Raw genomic sequence first — 20345 nt, forward strand, 5'->3', positions numbered from 1 at the left:
CCTCTTTGACAGTCACAGTAACCCGAGTTCCCTATAACAATAAGTGCCCACTTTACATTTAATAATGTCCCGAGTAGTGTTGAGCGATACCTTCCGATATCCAAAATTATCGGTATCGGATTGGATAGGCCGATATTTAAAAAATATGGGATATCACCGATACCGATACCCGATACCAATGCAAGTCAATGGGACGAAAATATAGGAATTAAAATAAACCCTTTCTTTCCTTGTAGGTTCATTCTACATGAAGGAAAACAACTAAGAATAATGTAGGATGTATTGGGGGAGGTGGAGGAGACATTAAAGGCATAGAGGTTTAGCCCAATCAAATGGAAAAGCAGGAATTAATTTTTTTTTTAAGACGTTCGGAGTTACAAAGATATTGACTATGTTAAGATTTTTTATATTTTGTCAGATATTGATGTTTCACTAATTCCATGCTCTTCACCTTCTTTTTTACTTCTCCGACACTTTCTTCTTCATCATCCTCAGCAGCAGCATCTCTTACATCAACTTCTTCTTCACCTTATTCATCTTCTTCTTCATCTTCTACCTATTATTCTTTTTTGTTACATTCTTCATATTCTTTTTATTCAACTATTATTCTTCTTCATATTCTACTTCTTCATCATATTCTTATTTGTCACAGGCATTCCTGTAGTTGTTATCTATAAAAGTTTGAAGATTACACCTTCCGTTCTGCCTGTCACAAAAGAGTTACAACAGGATTTGTCCGCGTTCAGTTTGGCCTGCAGCAGAAGGCTTTATCCAGGGGCACCACGAGGAGGAACGGACTCACCCCCATACACTGCTTAGTCTTCTTCTGCTTATAATTTAGATAATCTTTTGCTCAGATTTTTAGTCTTATGCTTAATGTTCTTCTGCTCTTTGTTCTGCAGCTTCTTGTTCTTCTGCTTCTCTTTCTTCAGGGTCGTCATCTCCAGGGTCGTCATCTCCAGGGTCGTCGTCGTCTTCGGGGTGGTCTTCAGGGTTGTCATCTCCAGGGTCGTCGTCTCAGGGGTCGTCATCTCTGGGGTCGTTGTCGTCTTAGGGGTGGTCTTCAGGGTCGTCGTCTTTAGGGTCCTGAACTTGGAAATGTAGCAGAAGGTACAAGAAGGCTGAGGAAATGCCGAGAACCAGCTGACGGTACTGGAACCCGGATGGCTACCCAAAGGTCCAAGAGCCAATGGAACTACCGAGGACCAGCTGACGGTACTGGAACCCGGTTACAAAGCAGGAGGTACCCGTGCCAGAAAGCACTACCAAGGACCACCTGACGTTGGTGGAACTCGGATACCCAGTAGGAGGCACCTAAGCCAAAGCTCTGCCCGGAACCAGCTGACGGTACTGGAAACAGGATGCGGAGCAGAAGGTATAACAGCCAAAGACACTGCCGAGAACCAGCTGACGGTACTGGAACCCGGATGGGTAGCCGAAGGTACAAGAGCCAATGGAACTACCGAGGACCAGCTGACGTTACTGGAACCCGGTTACTAAGCAGGAGGTACCCGTGCCAGAAAGCACTACCAAGGACCACCTGACGTTGGTGGAACTCGGATACCCAGAAGGAGGCACCTAAGCCAAAGGCTCTGCCCGGAACCAGCTGACGGTACTGGAACCAGGATGGGGAGCACAAGGTACAAGAGCAAAAGACACTGCCGAGAACCAGCTGACGGTACTGGAACCTGGATGGGTAGCCGAAGGTACAAGAGCCAATGGAACTACCGAGGACCAGCTGACATTACTGGAACCTGGTTACTAAGCAGGAGGTACCAGTGCCAGAAAGCACTACCAAGGACCACCTGACGTTGGTGGAACTCGGATACCCAGAAGGAGGCACCTAAGCCAAAGGCTCTGCCCGGAACCAGCTGACGGTACTGGAATCAGGATGGGGAGCAGAAGGTACAAGAGCAAAAGACACTGCCGAGAACCAGCTGACGGTACTGGAACCCGGATGGGTAGCAGAAGGTAAAAGAGCCAATGGAACAACCAAGGACCAGCTGACGTTACTGGAACCCGGTTACTAAGCAGGAGGTACCAGTGCCATAAAGCACTACCAAGGACCACCTGACGTTGGTGGAACTCGGATACCCAGAAGGAGGCACCTAAGCCAAAGGCTCTGCCCGGAACCAGCTGACGGTACTGGAACCAGGGGAACCTATTCAAGATTGTCTTCCTAAGAACCAGCTAATGGTGCTGGAACTCAGATAGGCAGAAGAAGGTCCACAGGAAAAACAAAAGTAGCTAGGCCGCGATCCGGCCGTGGTTACTGAAAATCCAGTCCTACAGGGGGAGCTTGTCCTATTGGCACTACCGAACCAGCCTTGATTGCCAGTTCCCACAGCCCACATAGGAAGCACCTAAACTGCAGGCGCCATGGAGTCGGCTAACCCGACCTCAACCCGACAGGACAACGTATTGGAGGCAAAGTGACCTTGACACTACCTGGAAACAGCTGGCGTGCTGTAACCGGACTGGGCAGGAGGGACTACCTTTGCCAAAGACACTTCTGAGCAGCAACTAGCAGTGCTGGAGCCCAGGGACAGCAGGAGGAGCAGAGTGTAGGCTGAAGCCTGCACTCGAGGCAGTTTAACATCTGTTGGAGTGTCAGCGTGGCGGTCGCAGGACACATTGCCAGATACACAGCTGGGGATCAGCTGACGTTACTGAAACCCAATAACAGAGGAGCAACTGTTGACTGTGCAAACAGCACTTCCGAGCAGCAACTAGCGGTGTTGGAGCCCAGGGTCAGCAGGAGGAGCAGAGTGTAGGCCGAAGCCTGCACTCGAGGCAGTTTAACATCTGTTGGAGTGTCAGCGTGGCGGTCGCAGGGCACATTGCCGGTTCACACTAGGGCGTCCGACCGACAGCGGTAATTCCACATACGTCCACTACACGCTCAGTGGCGTCGGCTAGACTTTATCCAGCTTGCTCGGGGTTAATCTACAGTAGCTGGTAATTTGGTTGGAGGCTGGGTCACGCCCATGGCCTTTAAATAGTCGTGCTGGACTTTGGGCGTCGCCGATTATAGCTTGTGCTTTGTGCCTAGCGATTCCAGTCTGGAGTGGTGGTCTTGTTGTAGGAATATCGTATCTGGTGGTGTATTATCCTTTGTCTTATTCCTCCTTCCTATATTTGTATTTGTTTTGCTCTGTGCACATTATAGTGTTTTCCTGTGTGTCTGCGGCATGGTGCGTTTTTCAGTTTTCCCTGTCTGTGCTTTCTGTGGGGATTGGTGTGTGGTCTCTTCACTGGGTGGCGGGTGGTGGTTTCAGCTTAGGGCTGAAACAGGAGACAGGGTCAGGCCTGGCAGCCCAGACATGCACACCTTTAGTGTAACTTCTGGGAAAGGGTCAGACAGGGTTTCCCTAGCCTGAGGGATATCGCAGGGGCCCGGGTATCGAGCCTTAGTCTACCCAGTACTCCCGTGACACACAGCTGGGGATCAGCTGACGTTACTGAAACCCAATAACACGGCAGCAAGTGTTGACTGTGCAAACAGCACTTCCAAGCAGCAACTAGCGGTGTTGGAGCCCAGGGACAGCAGGAGGAGCAGAGTGTAGGCCGAAGCCTGCAATCGAGGCAGTTTAACATCTGTTGGAGTGTCAGCGTGGCGGTCGCAGGACACATTGCCGGATACACAGCAGGGGAGCAGCTGACGTTACTGAACCCCACTAACACAGGAGCAAGTGTTTTCCTCTGTGCAAACAGCACTTCCGGGAAGCAACTGGCAGTGTTGGAACCCAGGGAATGCAGGAGGAGCAGGCTAGAGTTATTGCCGCAACACAGCAGGGGCGCAGCTGGCGTTACTGAACCCCACTAACACAGGAGCAATTGTGTTTTTTTCTGTGCAGACAGCACTTCCGAGCAGCAACTAGCGGTGTTGGAGCCCAGGGTCAGCAGGAGGAGCAGAGTGTAGGCCGAGGCCTGCACTCGAGGCAGTTTAATATCTGATGGAGTGTCAGCGTGGCGGTCGCAGGACACATTGCCGGATACACAGCAGGGGAGCAGCTGACGTTACTGAACCCCACTAACACAGGAGCAAGTGTTTTTCTCTGTGCAAACAGCACTTCCGGGAAGCAACTGGCAGTGTTGGACCCCAGGGAACGCAGGAGGAGCAGGCTAGAGTTATTCCCGCAACACAGCAGGGGAGCACCTGGCGTTACTGAACCCCAATAACAGAGGAGCAACTGTTTACTGTGCAGACAGCACTTCCGGGCAGCAACTGGCGGTGTTGAAGCCCAGGGAATGCAGGAGGAGCAGAGTGTAGGCCGAGGCCTGCACTCGAGGCAGTTTAATATCTGATGGAGTGTCAGTGTGGCGGTCGCAGGACACATTGCCGGATACACAGCAGGGGAGCAGCTGACGTTACTGAACCCCACTAACACAGGAGAAAGTGTTTTTCTCTGTGCAAACAGCACTTCCGGGAAGCAACTGGCGGTGTTGGAACCCAGGGAATGCAGGAGGAGCAGAGTGTAGGCCGAAGCCAAATTGAAGCAAGTTGAAAGGGAACCTTTAACCCCCCCCAGGCGTTTGTAGCTGAAAGAGCCACCTTGTGCAGCACTAATGCTGCAAAAGGAAAAGGTGGCTCTTTTAATTATGCTCCTTGCAAACGCAGAACTAAACACTTATAAAATGTGTCCCCTGATACCGTGAAACCGTCCTGGAGGTGTAACTTTCCTTTGTAATGGGACGCAGCACAGCCGTCATTCCTACCCCCTTGACGCCGTGCGCCGCCTCCTCAGCATTGTTTGAATCGGTCACGGAGCCTGTGCTGCATTACTGCTGCACAAGGCGGCTCTTTCAGTAACAAACGCCTGGGGGGGGGACAGGTTCCCTTAAATTTCAGTAGTTGTGTCAGCGTGGCGGTCGCAGGACACATTGCCGGATACACAGCTGGGAATCAGCTGACGTTACTGAAACCCAATAACACTGGGTCATGTGTTTTGACTGTGCAGACGGCACTTCTCAGCATCAACTGGCGGTGTTGGAGCCCAGGGATTACAGTTCAGGTGGTAGAAACATGAACGCAACCTGGATACTGTAGCAAACCAATTATTTAATCTGGAAGAGGAGTGGAAAATTCCTGTGTGATCCAGGCCTTGTTCATTTTCCGGTCAACGTTATCGGAGGATAGTCGCATGCGACGGTCTGTTAGTACACCACCTGCGGCACTAAAGACACATTCCGATAATACACTAGCAGCAGGGCAAGCCAGCACCTCCAATGCATACTGGCTTAGCTCTGGCCATGTATCCAGCTTAGAGACCCAAAAGTTGAAGGGGGAAGAGCCGTCTGGGAGTACAGTAAGAGGGCAAGACATGTAGTCTGTCACCATCTGATGGAAACGTTGCCTCCTGCTAACTGGAGCCGTCTGTGATGGTGTAGACATTTGTGGCGGGCACACAAAACTGTGCCACAGTTGGGCCATACTGGTCTTGCCTTGTGCTGAGGCACTGCTTCTGCTCCCTCTTTGTGCAGAGCTTCCTCCACTGCCTCGACTCACTGAGCTGCTTTGTAGAGCACTAGCAGCACTGCTGACAGTTGGACTAGAGAAGATGATGAAATTCACCAGTGTGTCTTGGTACTCCCGCATTTTACGCTCCCGGTTCAACGGTGTTATGAGGCTTTGTAAGTTTTCCCGGTAGCGAGGATCTAGGAGGGTGTACACCCAATAATCAGCCGTGTTGAGAATGTGGGCGATGCGGCGGTCGTTTCTCAGCCACTGCAGCATGTAATCAACCATGTGCTGCAGACTGCCAACTGGCCAAGAAACACTGTCCCCTGCTTGAGGCGTGATCTCTGCCTGCTCTGCATCGCCCCACCCTCGCTCTACACACTGACTACTGGAGAATTGTATAACTCCCTCCTCTGGACTGATGTCTTTCTCCTCCATTGACTCCTCCTCATCCTCCTCACAAAGTGTCCCTTGCCTAGGCCTTTGTGAGGAACCACGTAGCGCTGACTGTCCAGAAGCTGAAGGAATTGGTGACTCCTCATCCTCCACCTCTTCCACAACATCATCCCTTAGCGCTTGCAGTGTTTGTTGAAGCAGGCAGATAAGGGGGACAGTCATGCTGACTAGTGCATCATCTGCACTTGCCATCCGCGTGGAATCATCGAAGGAACGCAAAACCTGGCAGACGTCCTTCATAGTGGCCCACTCAGTGGTTGTGAAGTCTGAACGGAGCGGAGTGCGACTTCTTTGCGTCTGATGCAGCTGCTACTCCATTACTGCTGGCTGCTGCTCACACAACCGCTCCAACATATGTAATGTGGAATTCCACCTGGTGGGTAGGTCACATATGATGCGATGTTCCGGAAGGCGGAATCGGCGCTAAAGGGCTGCAAGGCGCGATCTTGCCATGCTGGAACGCCGCAAGTGAGTACACTCTAGGCGGACCTTGTGCAGCAGTGCATCAAGATCCGGATAGTCCCTCAAAAAACTCTGCACGACCAAGTTGAGCACATGTGCCAGACATGGGATGTGAGTGAGGTTGCATAGGCCCAGAGCTGCCACCAGATTTCGGCCATTGTCACACACTACCATGCCTGGCTGGAGATTCGCTGGCACAAAACCACACGTCGCTCTCCTGCTTGATGGCATTCCAGAGCTCCTGCGCTGTGTGGCTTTGATTCCACAAAGAAATTAATTTCAATACGGCCTGTTGACGTTTTGCCACGGCTGTGCTCATATCAGGTCATAACAGGTAAACGTTCACGGGTCCATGTGGAGGTGGACTGTGACGGCTCCTGCAGCGATGATTCTGAGGAACTTGAGTATGAGGAGGAGTCAATGCGTACAGACTGGATTCCTGCAATCCTTGGAGTTGGCAGAACACGTCCTGCGCCACTTGCACAATCTGTACCCGGCTCTACAACATTAATCCTATGGGCAGTGAGGGAAAAGTATCGGCCCTGTCCATGGTGACTGGTCCATGCATCGGTGGTGAGGTGGACCTTGCTACTGACGGCGTTCAGTAGCGCGTGTTTTATGTGTCCCTCCACATGCTTGTGCAGGGCAGGAACGGCTTGCCTGCTGAAATAAAAGCGGCTGGGCACATTGTATTGCGGGACTGCCAATGCGATCAAGTTACGGAAGCAGTCAGTCTCCACCAGCATGAATGACAGCATTTCAAGGGACAGTAGTTTTGCAATGCCAGCATTCAGAGCCTGTGCTCAGGGGTGGTTTGCCGAGAATGGCCGCCTTTTCTCCCATGCCTGTGCTACCGATGGCTGTAGACTGGGCTGGGAGTGTGAGGATGACTGGGAACGTGGTGCTGTGGGTGGAATTACACTGGGTCTGTGGACAGCAGTGCCAGAGGTTCTTCCATGGCGATCCTGTGAGGAAGCTGAACCAGCTGTGTGTGAGCTGGAGGAAGAGGCAACAACACGAGCTGAAGAGGTGGTAGGAGCTGTTGGTTGGCCTAGGTCTTCAGTGTGTTTTTGTAACTCCACCGCGTGCTTGGTCCGCACATGTTTCCACATATTTGTGGTATTGAGGTTGCTGACACTTTTCCCTCTTTTGACTTTCTGATGACACACCTTGCATTTGACTAAGCAAATGTCATCTGCAACTGTGTCAAAAAAGGACCAGGCACTGCAAGTCTTGGGAGCGCCCGTTTTGGCTTTTGGAAGAGGCATGCTCCTAACGGGTGCCGAAATGGAGCCTACAGGAACCGCAGTCTTCCCCCTCCCTCTCCCTCTTTGGCCCGTTCGGGGAATCTCTTCCTCAGAGCTGCTCCCACCACCTTCCTGTACCTCACTGTTGTGAACTCTATTTCTGGGCTCCCTCTTGTGGTCACAAGTGGTACTGTGTGAGTGCTGTCTTTCTGCAGGTTTGTGACTGGCATCAGCTGTCTCGTTATCTGTGGGCTGGTTTTCTATTTAAGCTCACTTGGACTCTCAGTCTATGCCTGCTGTCAATGTATTCAGTGCTATTCTGATTCCTTCTGACTACCTTGCTCCCAGTCTCTTCAAGAGAAGCTAAGTTTCCGTTTTGTTCATTTTTTGATCATCAGTGTTCTATATGTTTCTTGTCCAGCTTGCTAATATGTGATTTCCCAGCTTGCTGGTAGCTCTGGGGGGCTGAGTTTCTCCCCCCACACCGTTAGTTGGTGTGGGGGTTCTTGATTTCTCAGCGTGGATATTTTGTTAGGGTTTTTTACTGACCGCACAGTTCGCTATCTGTCTTATGCTATCTAGTATTAGCGGGCCTCATTTGCTGAATCTGTTTTCATTCCTACGTGTGTCTTTTCTCCTTACCTCACCGTTATTATTTGTTGGGGGCTTCCTATATCTTTGGGGTTATTTCTCTTGAGGCAAGTGAGGTCTTGCTTTCTCTTTAGGGGTAGTCAGTTTCTCAGGCTGCGTCGAGACGTCCAGGATTTTAGGCACGTTCACCGGCTACCTTTAGTGTGTTTGGATAGGATCAGGTTTTGCGGTCAGTCCAGTTACCACCTCCCTAGAGCTTGTGTCTATGTTTAGTTACTTAGCTAGTATTTCCTGTGATCCCCAGCCACTGGGATCATAACAGTACAGCAGGCCATAAAAGTGTTTAATGCATCGCATGAAGTGGGATAAAAGAAGTCCTGAGTACAATTTTTTTTTTTTTTTCCCTCCTTTGCTGCAGTCTGTCTAGCTTCTCTCATCCCCTTAATCTCTGGGTGGTTTTGAGCTCAGCTGCAGACATGGATATTCAGAGTCAGACTTCTAGTGTGGATCATCTTGCTGCAAAGGTGCAAAATATTCAGGATTTTGTTGTTCATAGCCCTATGTCTGAGCCAAAGATACCTATTCCTGAGTTGTTTTCTGGAGATAGATCTAGGTTTCTGAATTTTAGGAATAATTGTAAATTGTTTCTATCTTTGAGACCTCGTTACTCTGGTGATTCCGCTCAGCAAGTTAAAATTGTTATCTCCTTGTTACGCGGCGACTCTCAAGATTGGGCTTTCTCTCTGGCGCCAGGAGATCCTGCATTGCTGAATGTGGATGCGTTTTTTCTGGCGCTTGGACTGCTTTATGAGGAACATAATCTTGAGAACCAGGCAGAAAAGGCTTTGCTGGCTATCTCTCAAGGTCAGGATGAAGCTGAGGTGTACTGTCAAAAATTTCGGAAATGGTCAGTGCTTACTCAATGGAATGAGTGTGCCCTGGCTGCAAATTTCAGAGAGGGTCTTTCTGAAGCCATTAAGAATGTTATGGTGGGGTTCCCCACGCCTGCAAGTCTGAGTGATTCAATGGCTTTGGCCATTCAGATTGATCGGCGTTTGCGGGAGCGCAAATCTGCGCATCCTCTGGCGGTGTTCTCTGAACAGAGACTTGAGTCAATGCAATGTGACAGAATTCTGACTAGAATTGAGCGACAAAGTCATAGACGTCAAAATGGGTTGTGCTTTTACTGTGGTGATTCTACTCATGTTATCTCAGCATGTTCTAAGCGCTTAAAAAAAATCGCTAAACCTGTCACCATTGGTACTATACAGCCTAAGTTCATTTTGTCTGTTACTTTAATCTGTTCTTTGTCATCCTACTCGGTTATGGCTTTTGTGGATTCAGGTGCTGCCCTGAATCTTATGGATTTGTCATTTGCCAAGCACTGTGGTTTTGTTCTGGAGCCTTTGGAATTTCCTATTCCACTGAGGGGAATAGATGCTACGCCATTGGCTGAGAATAAGCCTCAGTATTGGACTCAAGTGACCATGTGCATGACTCCTGTACATCAGGAGGTGATTCGCTTTCTTGTGCTGCATAATTTGCATGATGTTGTAGTTTTGGGTCTGCCATGGCTGCAGGCCCATAATCCAGTTCTGGATTGGAAAGCTATGTCTGTGTCAAGTTGGGGTTGTCAGGGGATTCATGGCAATGTCCCTTTCGTGTCAATTGCTTCTTCCACTCCTTCTGAGGTCCCTGAGTTTTTGTCGGACTACCAGGATGTATTTGATGAGCCCAGATCCGGTGCCCTGCCTCCTCATAGGGATTGTGATTGTGCTATAAATTTGATTCCTGGCAGTAAGTTCCCTAAGGGATGACTTTTTAATTTGTCTATACCAGAACATGCCGCGATGCGGAGTTATATAAAGGAGTCTTTGGCGAAGGGACATATTCGCCCATCCTCCTCCCCTCTTGGTGCAGGATTCTTTTTTGTGGCCAAGAAGGATGGTTCTCTGAGACCTTGTATAGATTATCGTCTTCTAAATAAAATCACGGTCAAATTTCAGTATCCTTTGCCATTATTGTCTGATCTGTTTGCTCGGATTAAGGGATCCAGTTTGTTCACCAAGATAGATCTTCGTGGTGCGTATAACCTTGTGCGTATCAAGCAGGGGGACGAATGGAAAACAGCATTTAGTACGCCCGAAGGCCATTTTGAGTACTTGGTGATGCCTTTTGGACTCTCTAATGCTCCTTCTGTGTTTCAGTCCTTTATGCATGACATTTTCCGAGAATATCTGGATAAATTTATGATTGTGTATCTGGATGACATTTTGGTCTTTTCTAATGATTGGGAGTCCCATGTGAAGCACGTCAGGATGGTGTTTCAGGTCCTGCGTGGTAATGCTTTATTTGTGAAGGGCTCAAAATGTCTCTTCGGAGTACAGAAGGTTTCCTTTTTGGGTTTTATTTTTTCTCCTTCTACTATTGAGATGGACCCAGTCAAGGTCCAGGCTATTCATGACTGGACTCAGCCTACATCTGTTAAGAGTCTTCAGAAGTTCTTGGGTTTTGCTAATTTTTACCGTCGCTTCATCGCTAATTTTTCTGGCGTGGTTAAGCCCTTGACGGATTTGACCAAGAAAGGTTCTGATGTGACTAATTGGTCTCCTGCGGCAGTGGAACCTTTCAGGAGCTGAAGCGCCGGTTTTCTTCAGCTCCAGTCTTATGTCAGCCTGATGTCTCTCTTCCTTTCCAGGTCAAGGTGGATGCTTCTGAGATTGGAGCAGGGGCTGTTTTGTCGCAGAGAAGCTCTGATGGCTCTGTGATGAAGCCTTGTGCCTTCTTTTCAAGAAAGTTTTCGCCTGCCGAGTGGAATTATGATGTTGGTAATCGGGAGTTGTTGGCTATGAAGTGGGCATTTGAGGAGTGGCGACATTGGCTCGAGGGAGCTAGGCATCGTGTGGTGGTCTTGACTGATCACAAAAATCTGATTTATCTTGAGTCTGCCAAGCGCCTGAATCCTAGACAGGCTCGTTGGTCGTTGTTTTTCTCCCGTTTCGACTTCGTGGTCTCGTACCTGCCTGGTTCGAAGAACGTGAAGGCTGATGCCCTTTCTAGGAGTTTTGTGCCTGACTCTCCAGGAGTTTCAGAGCCGGCTGGTATCCTCAAAGAGGGAGTGATTTTGTCTGCCATTTCCCCAGATTTGCAACGAGTGCTGCAGAAATTTCAGGCTGATAGACCTGACCGTTGCCCACCAGAGAGACTGTTTGTCCCAGATAGATGGACCAGCAGAGTTATTTCCGAGGTTCATTCTTCGGTGTTGGCAGGTTATCCTGGGATTTTTGGTACCAGAGATTTGGTGGCTAGGTCCTTCTGGTGGCCTTCCTTGTCGCGGGATGTGCGTTCCTTTGTGCAGTCCCGTGGGATTTGTGCTCGGGCTAAGCCTTGCTGTTCTCGTGCCAGCGGTTTGCTTTTGCCTTTGCCTGTCCCGAAGAGGCCTTGGACGCCCATTTCCATGGATTTTATTTCAGATCTTCCAGTATCTCAGAGAATGTCTGTCATCTGGGTGGTGTGTGATCGTTTTTCCAAAATGGTCCATTTGGTGCCCTTGCCTAAGTTGCCTTCCTCCTCCGATTTGGTTCCTTTATTTTTTCAGAATGTGGTTCGCTTGCACGGCATCCCTGAAAATATTGTGTCTGACAGAGGATCCCAGTTTGTGTCCAGATTTTGGCGGATTTTTTGTGCTAAGATGGGCATTGATTTGTCTTTTTCGTCGGCCTTCCATCCTCAGACGAATGGCCAAACCGAGCGAACTAATCAGACGTTGGAAACTTATTTAAGATGTTTTGTTTCTGCTGATCAGGATGATTGGGTGACTTTTTTGCCATTGGCCGAGTTTGCCCTTAATAATCGGGCTAGTTCTGCTACTTTGGTTTCGCCTTTTTTCTGCAATTCTGGTTTTCATCCTCGTTTTTCCTCGGGTCAGGTTGAGCCTTCTGACTGTCCTGGGGTGGATTCTGTGGTGGATAGGTTGCAGCAGATTTGGAACCATGTGGTGGACAATTTGAAGTTGTCACAGGAAAAGACTCAGCGCTTTGCCAACCGCCGTCGCGGTGTTGGTCCCCGACTTCGTGTTGGGGATTTGGTATGGCTGTCTTCTCGGTATGTTCCTATGAAGGTTTCCTCTCCTAAATTCAAGCCTCGCTTCATCGGTCCTTATAAGATTTTGGAAATCCTTAACCTGGTGTCTTTTCGTTTGGACCTCCCAGCATTGTTTGCCATTCATAATGTGTTCCATAGGTCTTTGTTGCGGAGGTATGTGGTGCCTGTGGTTCCTTCTGTTGAGCCTCCTGCTCCGGTGCTGGTTGAGGGCGAATTGGAGTACGTGGTAGAGAAGATCTTGGATTCTCGTATTTCCAGACGGAGGCTTCAGTATTTAGTTAAGTGGAAGGGCTATGGTCAGGAGGATAATTCCTGGGTTGTCGCCTCTGATGTCCATGCGGCCGATTTGGTTCGTGCCTTCCATGCGGCTCATCCTGATCGCCCTGGGGGTCTTGATGAGGGTTCGGTGACCCCTCCTCAAGGGGGGGGTACTGTTGTGAACTCTATTTCTGGGCTCCCTCTTGTGGTCACAAGTGGTACTGTGTGAGTGCTGTCTTTCTGCAGGTTTGTGACTGGCATCAGCTGTCTCGTTATCTGTGGGCTGGTTTTCTATTTAAGCTCACTTGGACTCTCAGTCTATGCCTGCTGTCAATGTATTCAGTGCTATTCTGATTCCTTCTGACTACCTTGCTCCCAGTCTCTTCAAGAGAAGCTAAGTTTCCGTTTTGTTCATTTTTTGATCATCAGTGTTCTATATGTTTCTTGTCCAGCTTGCTAATATGTGATTTCCCAGCTTGCTGGTAGCTCTGGGGGGCGGAGTTTCTCCCCCCACACCGTTAGTTGGTGTTGGGGTTCTTGATTTCTCAGCGTGGATATTTTGTTAGGGTTTTTTACTGACCGCACAGTTCGCTATCTGTCTTCTGCTATCTAGTATTAGCGGGCCTCATTTGCTGAATCTGTTTTCATTCCTACGTGTGTCTTTTCTCCTTACCTCACCGTTATTATTTGTTGGGGGCTTCCTATATCTTTGGGGTTATTTCTCTTGAGGCAAGTGAGGTCTTGCTTTCTCTTTAAGGGTAGTCAGTTTCTCAGGCTGCGTCGAGACGTCCAGGATTTTAGGCACGTTCACCGGCTACCTTTAGTGTGTTTGGATAGGATCAGGTTTTGCGGTCAGTCCAGTTACCACCTCCCTAGAGCTCGTGTCTATGTTTAGTTACTTAGCTAGTATATCCTGTGATCCCCAGCCACTGGGATCATAACACCTCACGCCATGATGGGTCAAGGACCTCATCATCTACACTACCCTCTTCCACCAACTGCTTCTCCTGGGTAGTCTCGGCAGCACAGTATGCACCTGAAAGTGGCACCTGAGTCTCATCATCAGATGCGTACTGAGGTGTGCTGACCGGAGGCACTGGCCCACCCGTCTCTTCAGAGTCAGAGAGACAAAGCTGTTGGGCATCACTGCATACTGCCTCTTCTTCCATTTCTCCAATGCTGCTTGGCTGGCCCCCTGTTTCCAAGCCAAGAGATTCAGAGAACAGAAGTAGAGATGGCTCTTCTCCTGGGCTCTCTGACTGCCTGGGCAATTTGGCAGGTGGTGAAGAGACAGGTGGGTTCTCTTCAGTGCTCTGTGCCTGAGAGGATGTGGCATTAATTGAAGTCGATGCATTAGCTGCCATCCATCCAACAACGGCTTCAATTTGTTCGTCCTGCAGCAGCGGGGCACGGCGAGCTCCTACAAAGCTGCGCATGAAGGACTGTTCCCTGCTAAAACTGGGGGATGATGATTCACCGGTGCCCGCAGCAGGCACAGAATCCCCACGTCCTCTCCCTGCTCCACGCCCATGCCCACGTGCCTTACTCCCTGCCTTCTTCATCTTGGTAGACTGATAAAGATAGGCAGAAAAGTACTAAGAGCTTAGTGTGCTTATTCCTGAACAGCTGCTAACAGGTATAAGGAACACTAATTTTATCAAGTGTGGACTAGACTTTAATATGAGCTAATGTGGCCTACACAACTCTAAAGTGGAGTGTTTGGTGAACTTTATAAACTTTTCGTTTTTTTCCGCAGAACAGACTACCGAGCGAGCTGTACTCACACACAGACCGTGTAGACAGCCGTAAACGGCGCTGCAAGGCCAAAAAAAGCTCCTCTATGTAATCCTATATAGTGTTTTTCCACAATCTAGCAGGATACGGATGGAAAGCCACTAATAGGATAAATTTGAAAAAATGTGCAGCAGGCTGCACTAATTGCAAAAAAGGACAATGGAACGTATGAGGCAGTGCCGCACCCTGAGCTGACTACAACCGGCTGTGGCTACGGACAGACTACAGAGCGATGTGCACTCACACAGAGACCGTGCAGACAGCCGTAAATGGCGCTGCAAGGCCAAAAAAAGCTCCTCTATGTTATCCTATATAGTGTTTTTCCACAATTTAGCTGGATACGGATGGAAAGCCACGAATAGGAAATATTTGAAAAAATGTGCAGCAGGCTGCACTAATTGCAAAAAAGGACAATGGATTGAACAGTATGAGGCAGTGACGTACCCTGAGCTGACTACAACCGGCTGTGGCTGCGGACAGACTACAGAGCGATGTGCACTCACACAGAGACCATGCAGACAGCTGTAAATGACGCTGCAAGGCCAAAAAAAGCTCCTCTGTTATCCTATATAGTGTTTTTCCACAATTTAGCTGGATACGGATGGAAAGCCACTAATAGGAAATATTTGAAAAAATGTGCGGCAGGCTGCACTAATTGCAAAAAAGGACAATGGATTGAACAGTATGAGGCAGTGACACACCCTGAGCTGACTACAACTGGCTGTGGCTGCGTACAGACTACAGAGCGATGTGCACTCACACACACAGAGACCTTGCAGACAGCTGTGAACAGCGCTGCAAGGCAAAAGCAAGGTTCTCACACAGCGGTTGCTAAATTAGCCTGGGTAAAGCACAATGAAGCAAATCGCTATCTCTAAACTGGCCCTCAGTGAGAACACAGCATCCTGTCCCTAACTGAATTCACAGCAGAGTGAGCCCAAAATGGCAGCGGCGACTTTTATAGTGCATCATGATATCATTTCAGCAGTCAATCACAGCCATGCCAGTAGTTACATGCCTACCATGCAGAACAGGATGTGCCCACACTTCTAAACATTCCTCATTGGCTGAATTATGGCGCTGAATTATGGGAACTTCCGATTCCGGTATCCGATATACTGAAAATATCGGAACTCGGTATCAGAATTCCGATACCGCAAATATCGGCCGATACCCGATACTTGCGGTATCGGAATGCTCAACACTAGTCCCGAGTCTCTCCCCTGTACAACTCCCCTATATACAGTATAATGACCCCTCGCTGTATTCAGTATTCTGACCGCTTAGTAGCCCCCAAACTGTTTAATGGCTCCAACACTGTATGATGGCTCCCTCACTGTAATCTCCACACTGTATGGTGGCCCCCTAGATAGCCTCCATATAGTATAATGTACCAGATAGTTCTCAATATAGTATACTGAACGCCTCGTAGGCCTCTATAGCATAATGTACTCTCCATAGGCAGATTCTATAGTATAATGCACCCCATAGGCAGACTCTAAAGTATACTGCACCCTCCCATAGGTAGACTCAATAGTATACTGCACACACACCCCTCCCTATAGGCAGACCCTATAGAATATTTCACACACACCCTCCCCATAGGGAGACCCTATAATATACTGCACACACCCCCTCCGCATAGGCAGACCCTATAGTATATTGCATACACCCCCTCCCCATAGGCAGACTCTATAGTATAATGCACACACCCCCTCCCCATAGGCAGACCTTATAGTATACTGCATACACCCTCTCCCCATAGGCAGACTCTAAAGTATATTGAACACACCCCCTCCCCATAGGCAGACCCTATAGTATACTGCACACAACCTCTCCCCGTAGGCATACTCTATAATATACTGCATACACCCCCTCCCCATAGTCAGACCCTATAGTATACTGCACACACCCTCTCCCCATAGGCAGACTTTATAGTATACTGCACACACACCCTCCCTATAGGCAGACTCTATAGTATATTGCATGCACCCCCTCCCCATAGGCAGACTCAATAATATACTGCACACACCCCCTCCCCATAGGCAGACCCTATAGTATACTGCACACACCCTCTCCCCAGAGGCAGACTCTATAGTATACTGCACGCACCCTCTCCCCATAGGCAGACTTGATGGTATAATGCAACCCCCATAGGGAGACCCTATAGTATACTGCACACACCCTCTCTCCCTAGACAGACTAGATAGTATACTTCACACACCCCCTCCCCATAGGCAGACTCTTTAGTATATTGCACACATCCCCTCCCCATAAGCAGACACTATAGTATATTGCACACACCCCCTCTCCATAGGCAGACCCTACAGTATACTACACACACCCCTCCACATAGGCAGACCCTATAGTATATTGCACACACCCCCTCCCCATAGGCAGACCCTATAGTATACTGCACCCCCTCCCCATAGGCATATCCTACAGTATACTGCACACACCCCCTCCCCATAGGCAGACTCTATAGTATATGGCACCCTTCTCCCCATAGGCAGACCCTATAGTACATTGCACACACACCCTCCCCATAGGCAGACATTATAGTATACTGCACACACTCACTCCCCATAGGCATACCCTATAGTATAATGCACCCCCCCTCCCCATGGGCAGACTCTATAGTATACTGCACACACCCCTCCCCATAGGCTGACCCTATAGTATATTGCACACATCCCCTCCCCATAGGCAGACTCTATAGTATACTGCACACACCCACTCCCCATAGGCAGACTCTATAGTATACTGCACACATCCCCTCCCCATAGGCAGACTCTATAGTATACTGCACACACCCCTCCCCATAGGCAGACCCTATAGTATATTGCACACATCCCCTCCCCATAGGCAAACTCTGTAGTATACTGCACACACCCACTCCCCATAGGCAGACTCTATAGTATACTGCACACACACCCTCCCCATAGGCATACTCTATAGTATACTGCACACACCCTCTCCCCATAGGCAGACCCTATAGTATACTGCATACTCCCCCCTCCCCATAGGCAGACCCTATAGTATACTGGACACACCCTCCCCATAGGCAGACAGACTCTATCTACTATATAATTGTCTAAGGGTCACTTCCATCTGTATGTCTGTCTGTCTTTCTGTCTGTCTGTCACGGATATTCATTGGTCGCGGCCTCTGTCTGTCACGGAAATCCAACTCACTGATTGGTCGCGGCAAAACAGCCACCACCAATCAGCGATGGGCACAGTCTGGCGGAAAAATGGCCGCTCCTTCCTCCCTGCAGTCAGTGCCCGCTCCATACTCCCCTCCAGTCAGCGCTCACACAGGGTTAATGGCTGCAATACACCGCGTTATGCCGTGGTCTCGCGAGACTGCTACGTCATCATCTCGCGAGACTGCAATGCACTCTTGCGACCGGAGCGCGCGAGGAGCGTCGGTAACCGTTTCTCCTGGATCCGGCCGCTTCCCCTGGATCCGGGGGCTCCGGAAGGTGAGTATATAACTATTTTTTATTTTAATTCTTTTTTAACAGGGATATGATGCCCACATTGCTATATACTACGTGGGCTGTGCAATATACTACATGGGCTGGGCAATATACTACGTGGCTGTGCTATATACTACATGGGCTGTGCGATATACTACGTGGGCTGTGCAATATACTGCGTGGGCTGTGCGATATACTACGTGGGCTGTGCGATATACTGCGTGGGCTGTGCGATATACTGCGTGGGCTGTGCGATATACTGCGTGGGCTGTGCGATATACTACGTGGGCTGTGCGATATACTGCGTGGGCTGTGTGATATACTGCGTGGGCTGTGCGATATACTACGTGGGCTGTGCGATATACTGCGTGGGCTGTGCGATATACTGCATGGGCTGTGTGATATACTGCGTGGGCTGTGCGATATACTGCGTGGGCTGTGCAATATACTGCGTGGGCTGGGAAATATACTACGTGACTGGGCAATATACTACGTGGCTGGGCAATATACTACGTGACTGGGCAATATACTACGTGGCTGGGCAATATACTACGATCCTGGGCAATATACTACGTGGCTGGGCAATATACTACGTGGCTGGGCAATATACTACGTGACTGGGCAATATACTACGTGGCTGGGCAATATACTACGTGACTGGGCAATATACTACGTGGCTGGCCAATATACTACGTGGCTGGGCAATATACTACGTGGACATGCATATTCTAGAATACCCGATGCGTTAGAATCGGGCCACCATCTAGTATAATATAAAGCACCCTATAAAAACAATAAATCCAATACTCACCTGCTCTCAGCGCCCGCACACCTCCGGACAGTGGGCACCGAACAGTGACGTCATCGCGCCCGCTGTCAGTGTCGGTGACGTCAGACGCTGACAGGGGGATGATGGGAGAGGGAGTGTAGCGCTCCTTTTCCCATCAATACGCTCAGCTGTATAGGCGTCTAGGTGATACAGCTGAACCTACGATGACGGGCGGGGGGCCCACTGCTGGCACTGCCCTCCCCCCCCACCTGCTCACGGGCCCCATAGTGGCCGGGGCAGAGCAGGGAGATCGATTCTCCCTGCTCTGCCGCAGAATGTAACTGTATGGGTGTGCTGTGCACGCCAATACAGTTACAGTAGCGTAGCTCCGGGTGGGCCCCCTCAGAGCGCGGTGCCCAGGGTCACCGCTCCCTCTGCCCCCGGTAGCTACGCTAATGGATTTGTGTAATGAATGTGCAAAGTGACAGAAATCAAGAGGGATCTGGCAGCGGTCACATTTGATAGCCCCGCTATGTGGAGTATGTGCATAAATCTTGATACCAAAAATGCCCGGTCCCCATGTGGCACTGCACTCTTTTACTCACAGTCTACTCTCTAGCATCCTAGAGCCGTACAGTCTCAGGCAGAAATTATTGGGTCTAGCCTGTACTCTTGTTGTGTTTTGCAGTAAAAGCTCCGCCCCCTACTGGTGTGAAAGTGACAGATGTCTCTGGAGACAAGGCGACTGTATCATGGGATCCCGGGGTGGATGATGTGACCTCCTATCTCATCAAGTGGATTCCACTGAGCGGGGGACGACTCAACCAGGTGTGAAAACTTATCATTTCTACCAAATAAAAACATCTATGCATTTCAAAAAGATTCCCTAAACTAGGGAGGCATGCTGGTTATTGTAGTCCTCCATGTTTACCAGATGTCCACCACTGGCAGCGAGCACACGGCTGTCCTCTATGATATGGAGTATAACACAGAATACCAGGTGGCCATATCTGCACGGTACATGGATGGATCCCAGAGTGATGCGTCGTCAGTGCGCTACAGTACTGGTAAAAGGATCTATCTATCTATCTATCTCACATCTATCTCTCTCATATCTATCTATCTATCTATCTATCTATCTATCTATCTATTTATTGTGAGATAGCGCTTACTGCATGTGTTGGGGGACATTCGCTTAGCAACGGGACTCAGTCACACAGGCACGATTTTCTCTATTAAACAGTCTATGCGGTTTGTTATGCAGTCATAAACCGGGTCCTGCACAGTTCATTATACACTCACCGGCCACTTTATTAGGTACACCATGCTAGTAACGGGTTGGACCCCCTTTTGCCTTCAGAACTGCCTCAATTCTTCGTGGCATAGATTCAACAAGGTGCTGGAAGCATTCCTCAGAGATTTTGGTCCATATTGACATGATGGCATCACACAGTTGCCGCAGATTTGTCGGCTGCACATCCCAAAGATGCTCCATACAAGGCAGGATGGATCCATGCTTTCATGTTGTTTACGCCAAATTCTGACCCTACCATCCGAATGTCGCAGCAGAAATCGAGACTCATCAGACCAAGCAACGTTTTTCCAATCTTCTACTGTCCAATTTCGATGAGCTTGTACAAATTGTAGCCTCAGTTTCCTGTTCTTAGCTGAAAGGAGTGGTACCCGGTGTGGTCTTCTGCTGCTGTAGCCCATCTGCCTCAA

The 20345-nt window shown here is 49.3% G+C and overlaps 1 protein-coding gene across 2 annotated transcripts in view; it reads left to right on the forward strand.

Moving 5' to 3' along the window:
* Window positions 1-20345, forward strand: part of COL20A1 (collagen type XX alpha 1 chain) — a 222022-nt gene that overhangs the window by 94191 nt on the left and 107486 nt on the right. For both annotated transcript variants that reach the window (XM_077252937.1, XM_077252938.1), the window contains exons 17-18: window positions 19312-19451; window positions 19558-19690. In XM_077252937.1, the coding sequence (XP_077109052.1) occupies window positions 19312-19451; window positions 19558-19690 (273 nt within the window). The remainder of the gene's footprint in view (window positions 1-19311; window positions 19452-19557; window positions 19691-20345) is intronic.

The sequence above is a fragment of the Ranitomeya variabilis genome, chromosome 4 (assembly GCF_051348905.1).
Source record: "Ranitomeya variabilis isolate aRanVar5 chromosome 4, aRanVar5.hap1, whole genome shotgun sequence".
Taxonomy (NCBI): Eukaryota; Metazoa; Chordata; class Amphibia; order Anura; family Dendrobatidae; genus Ranitomeya; species Ranitomeya variabilis.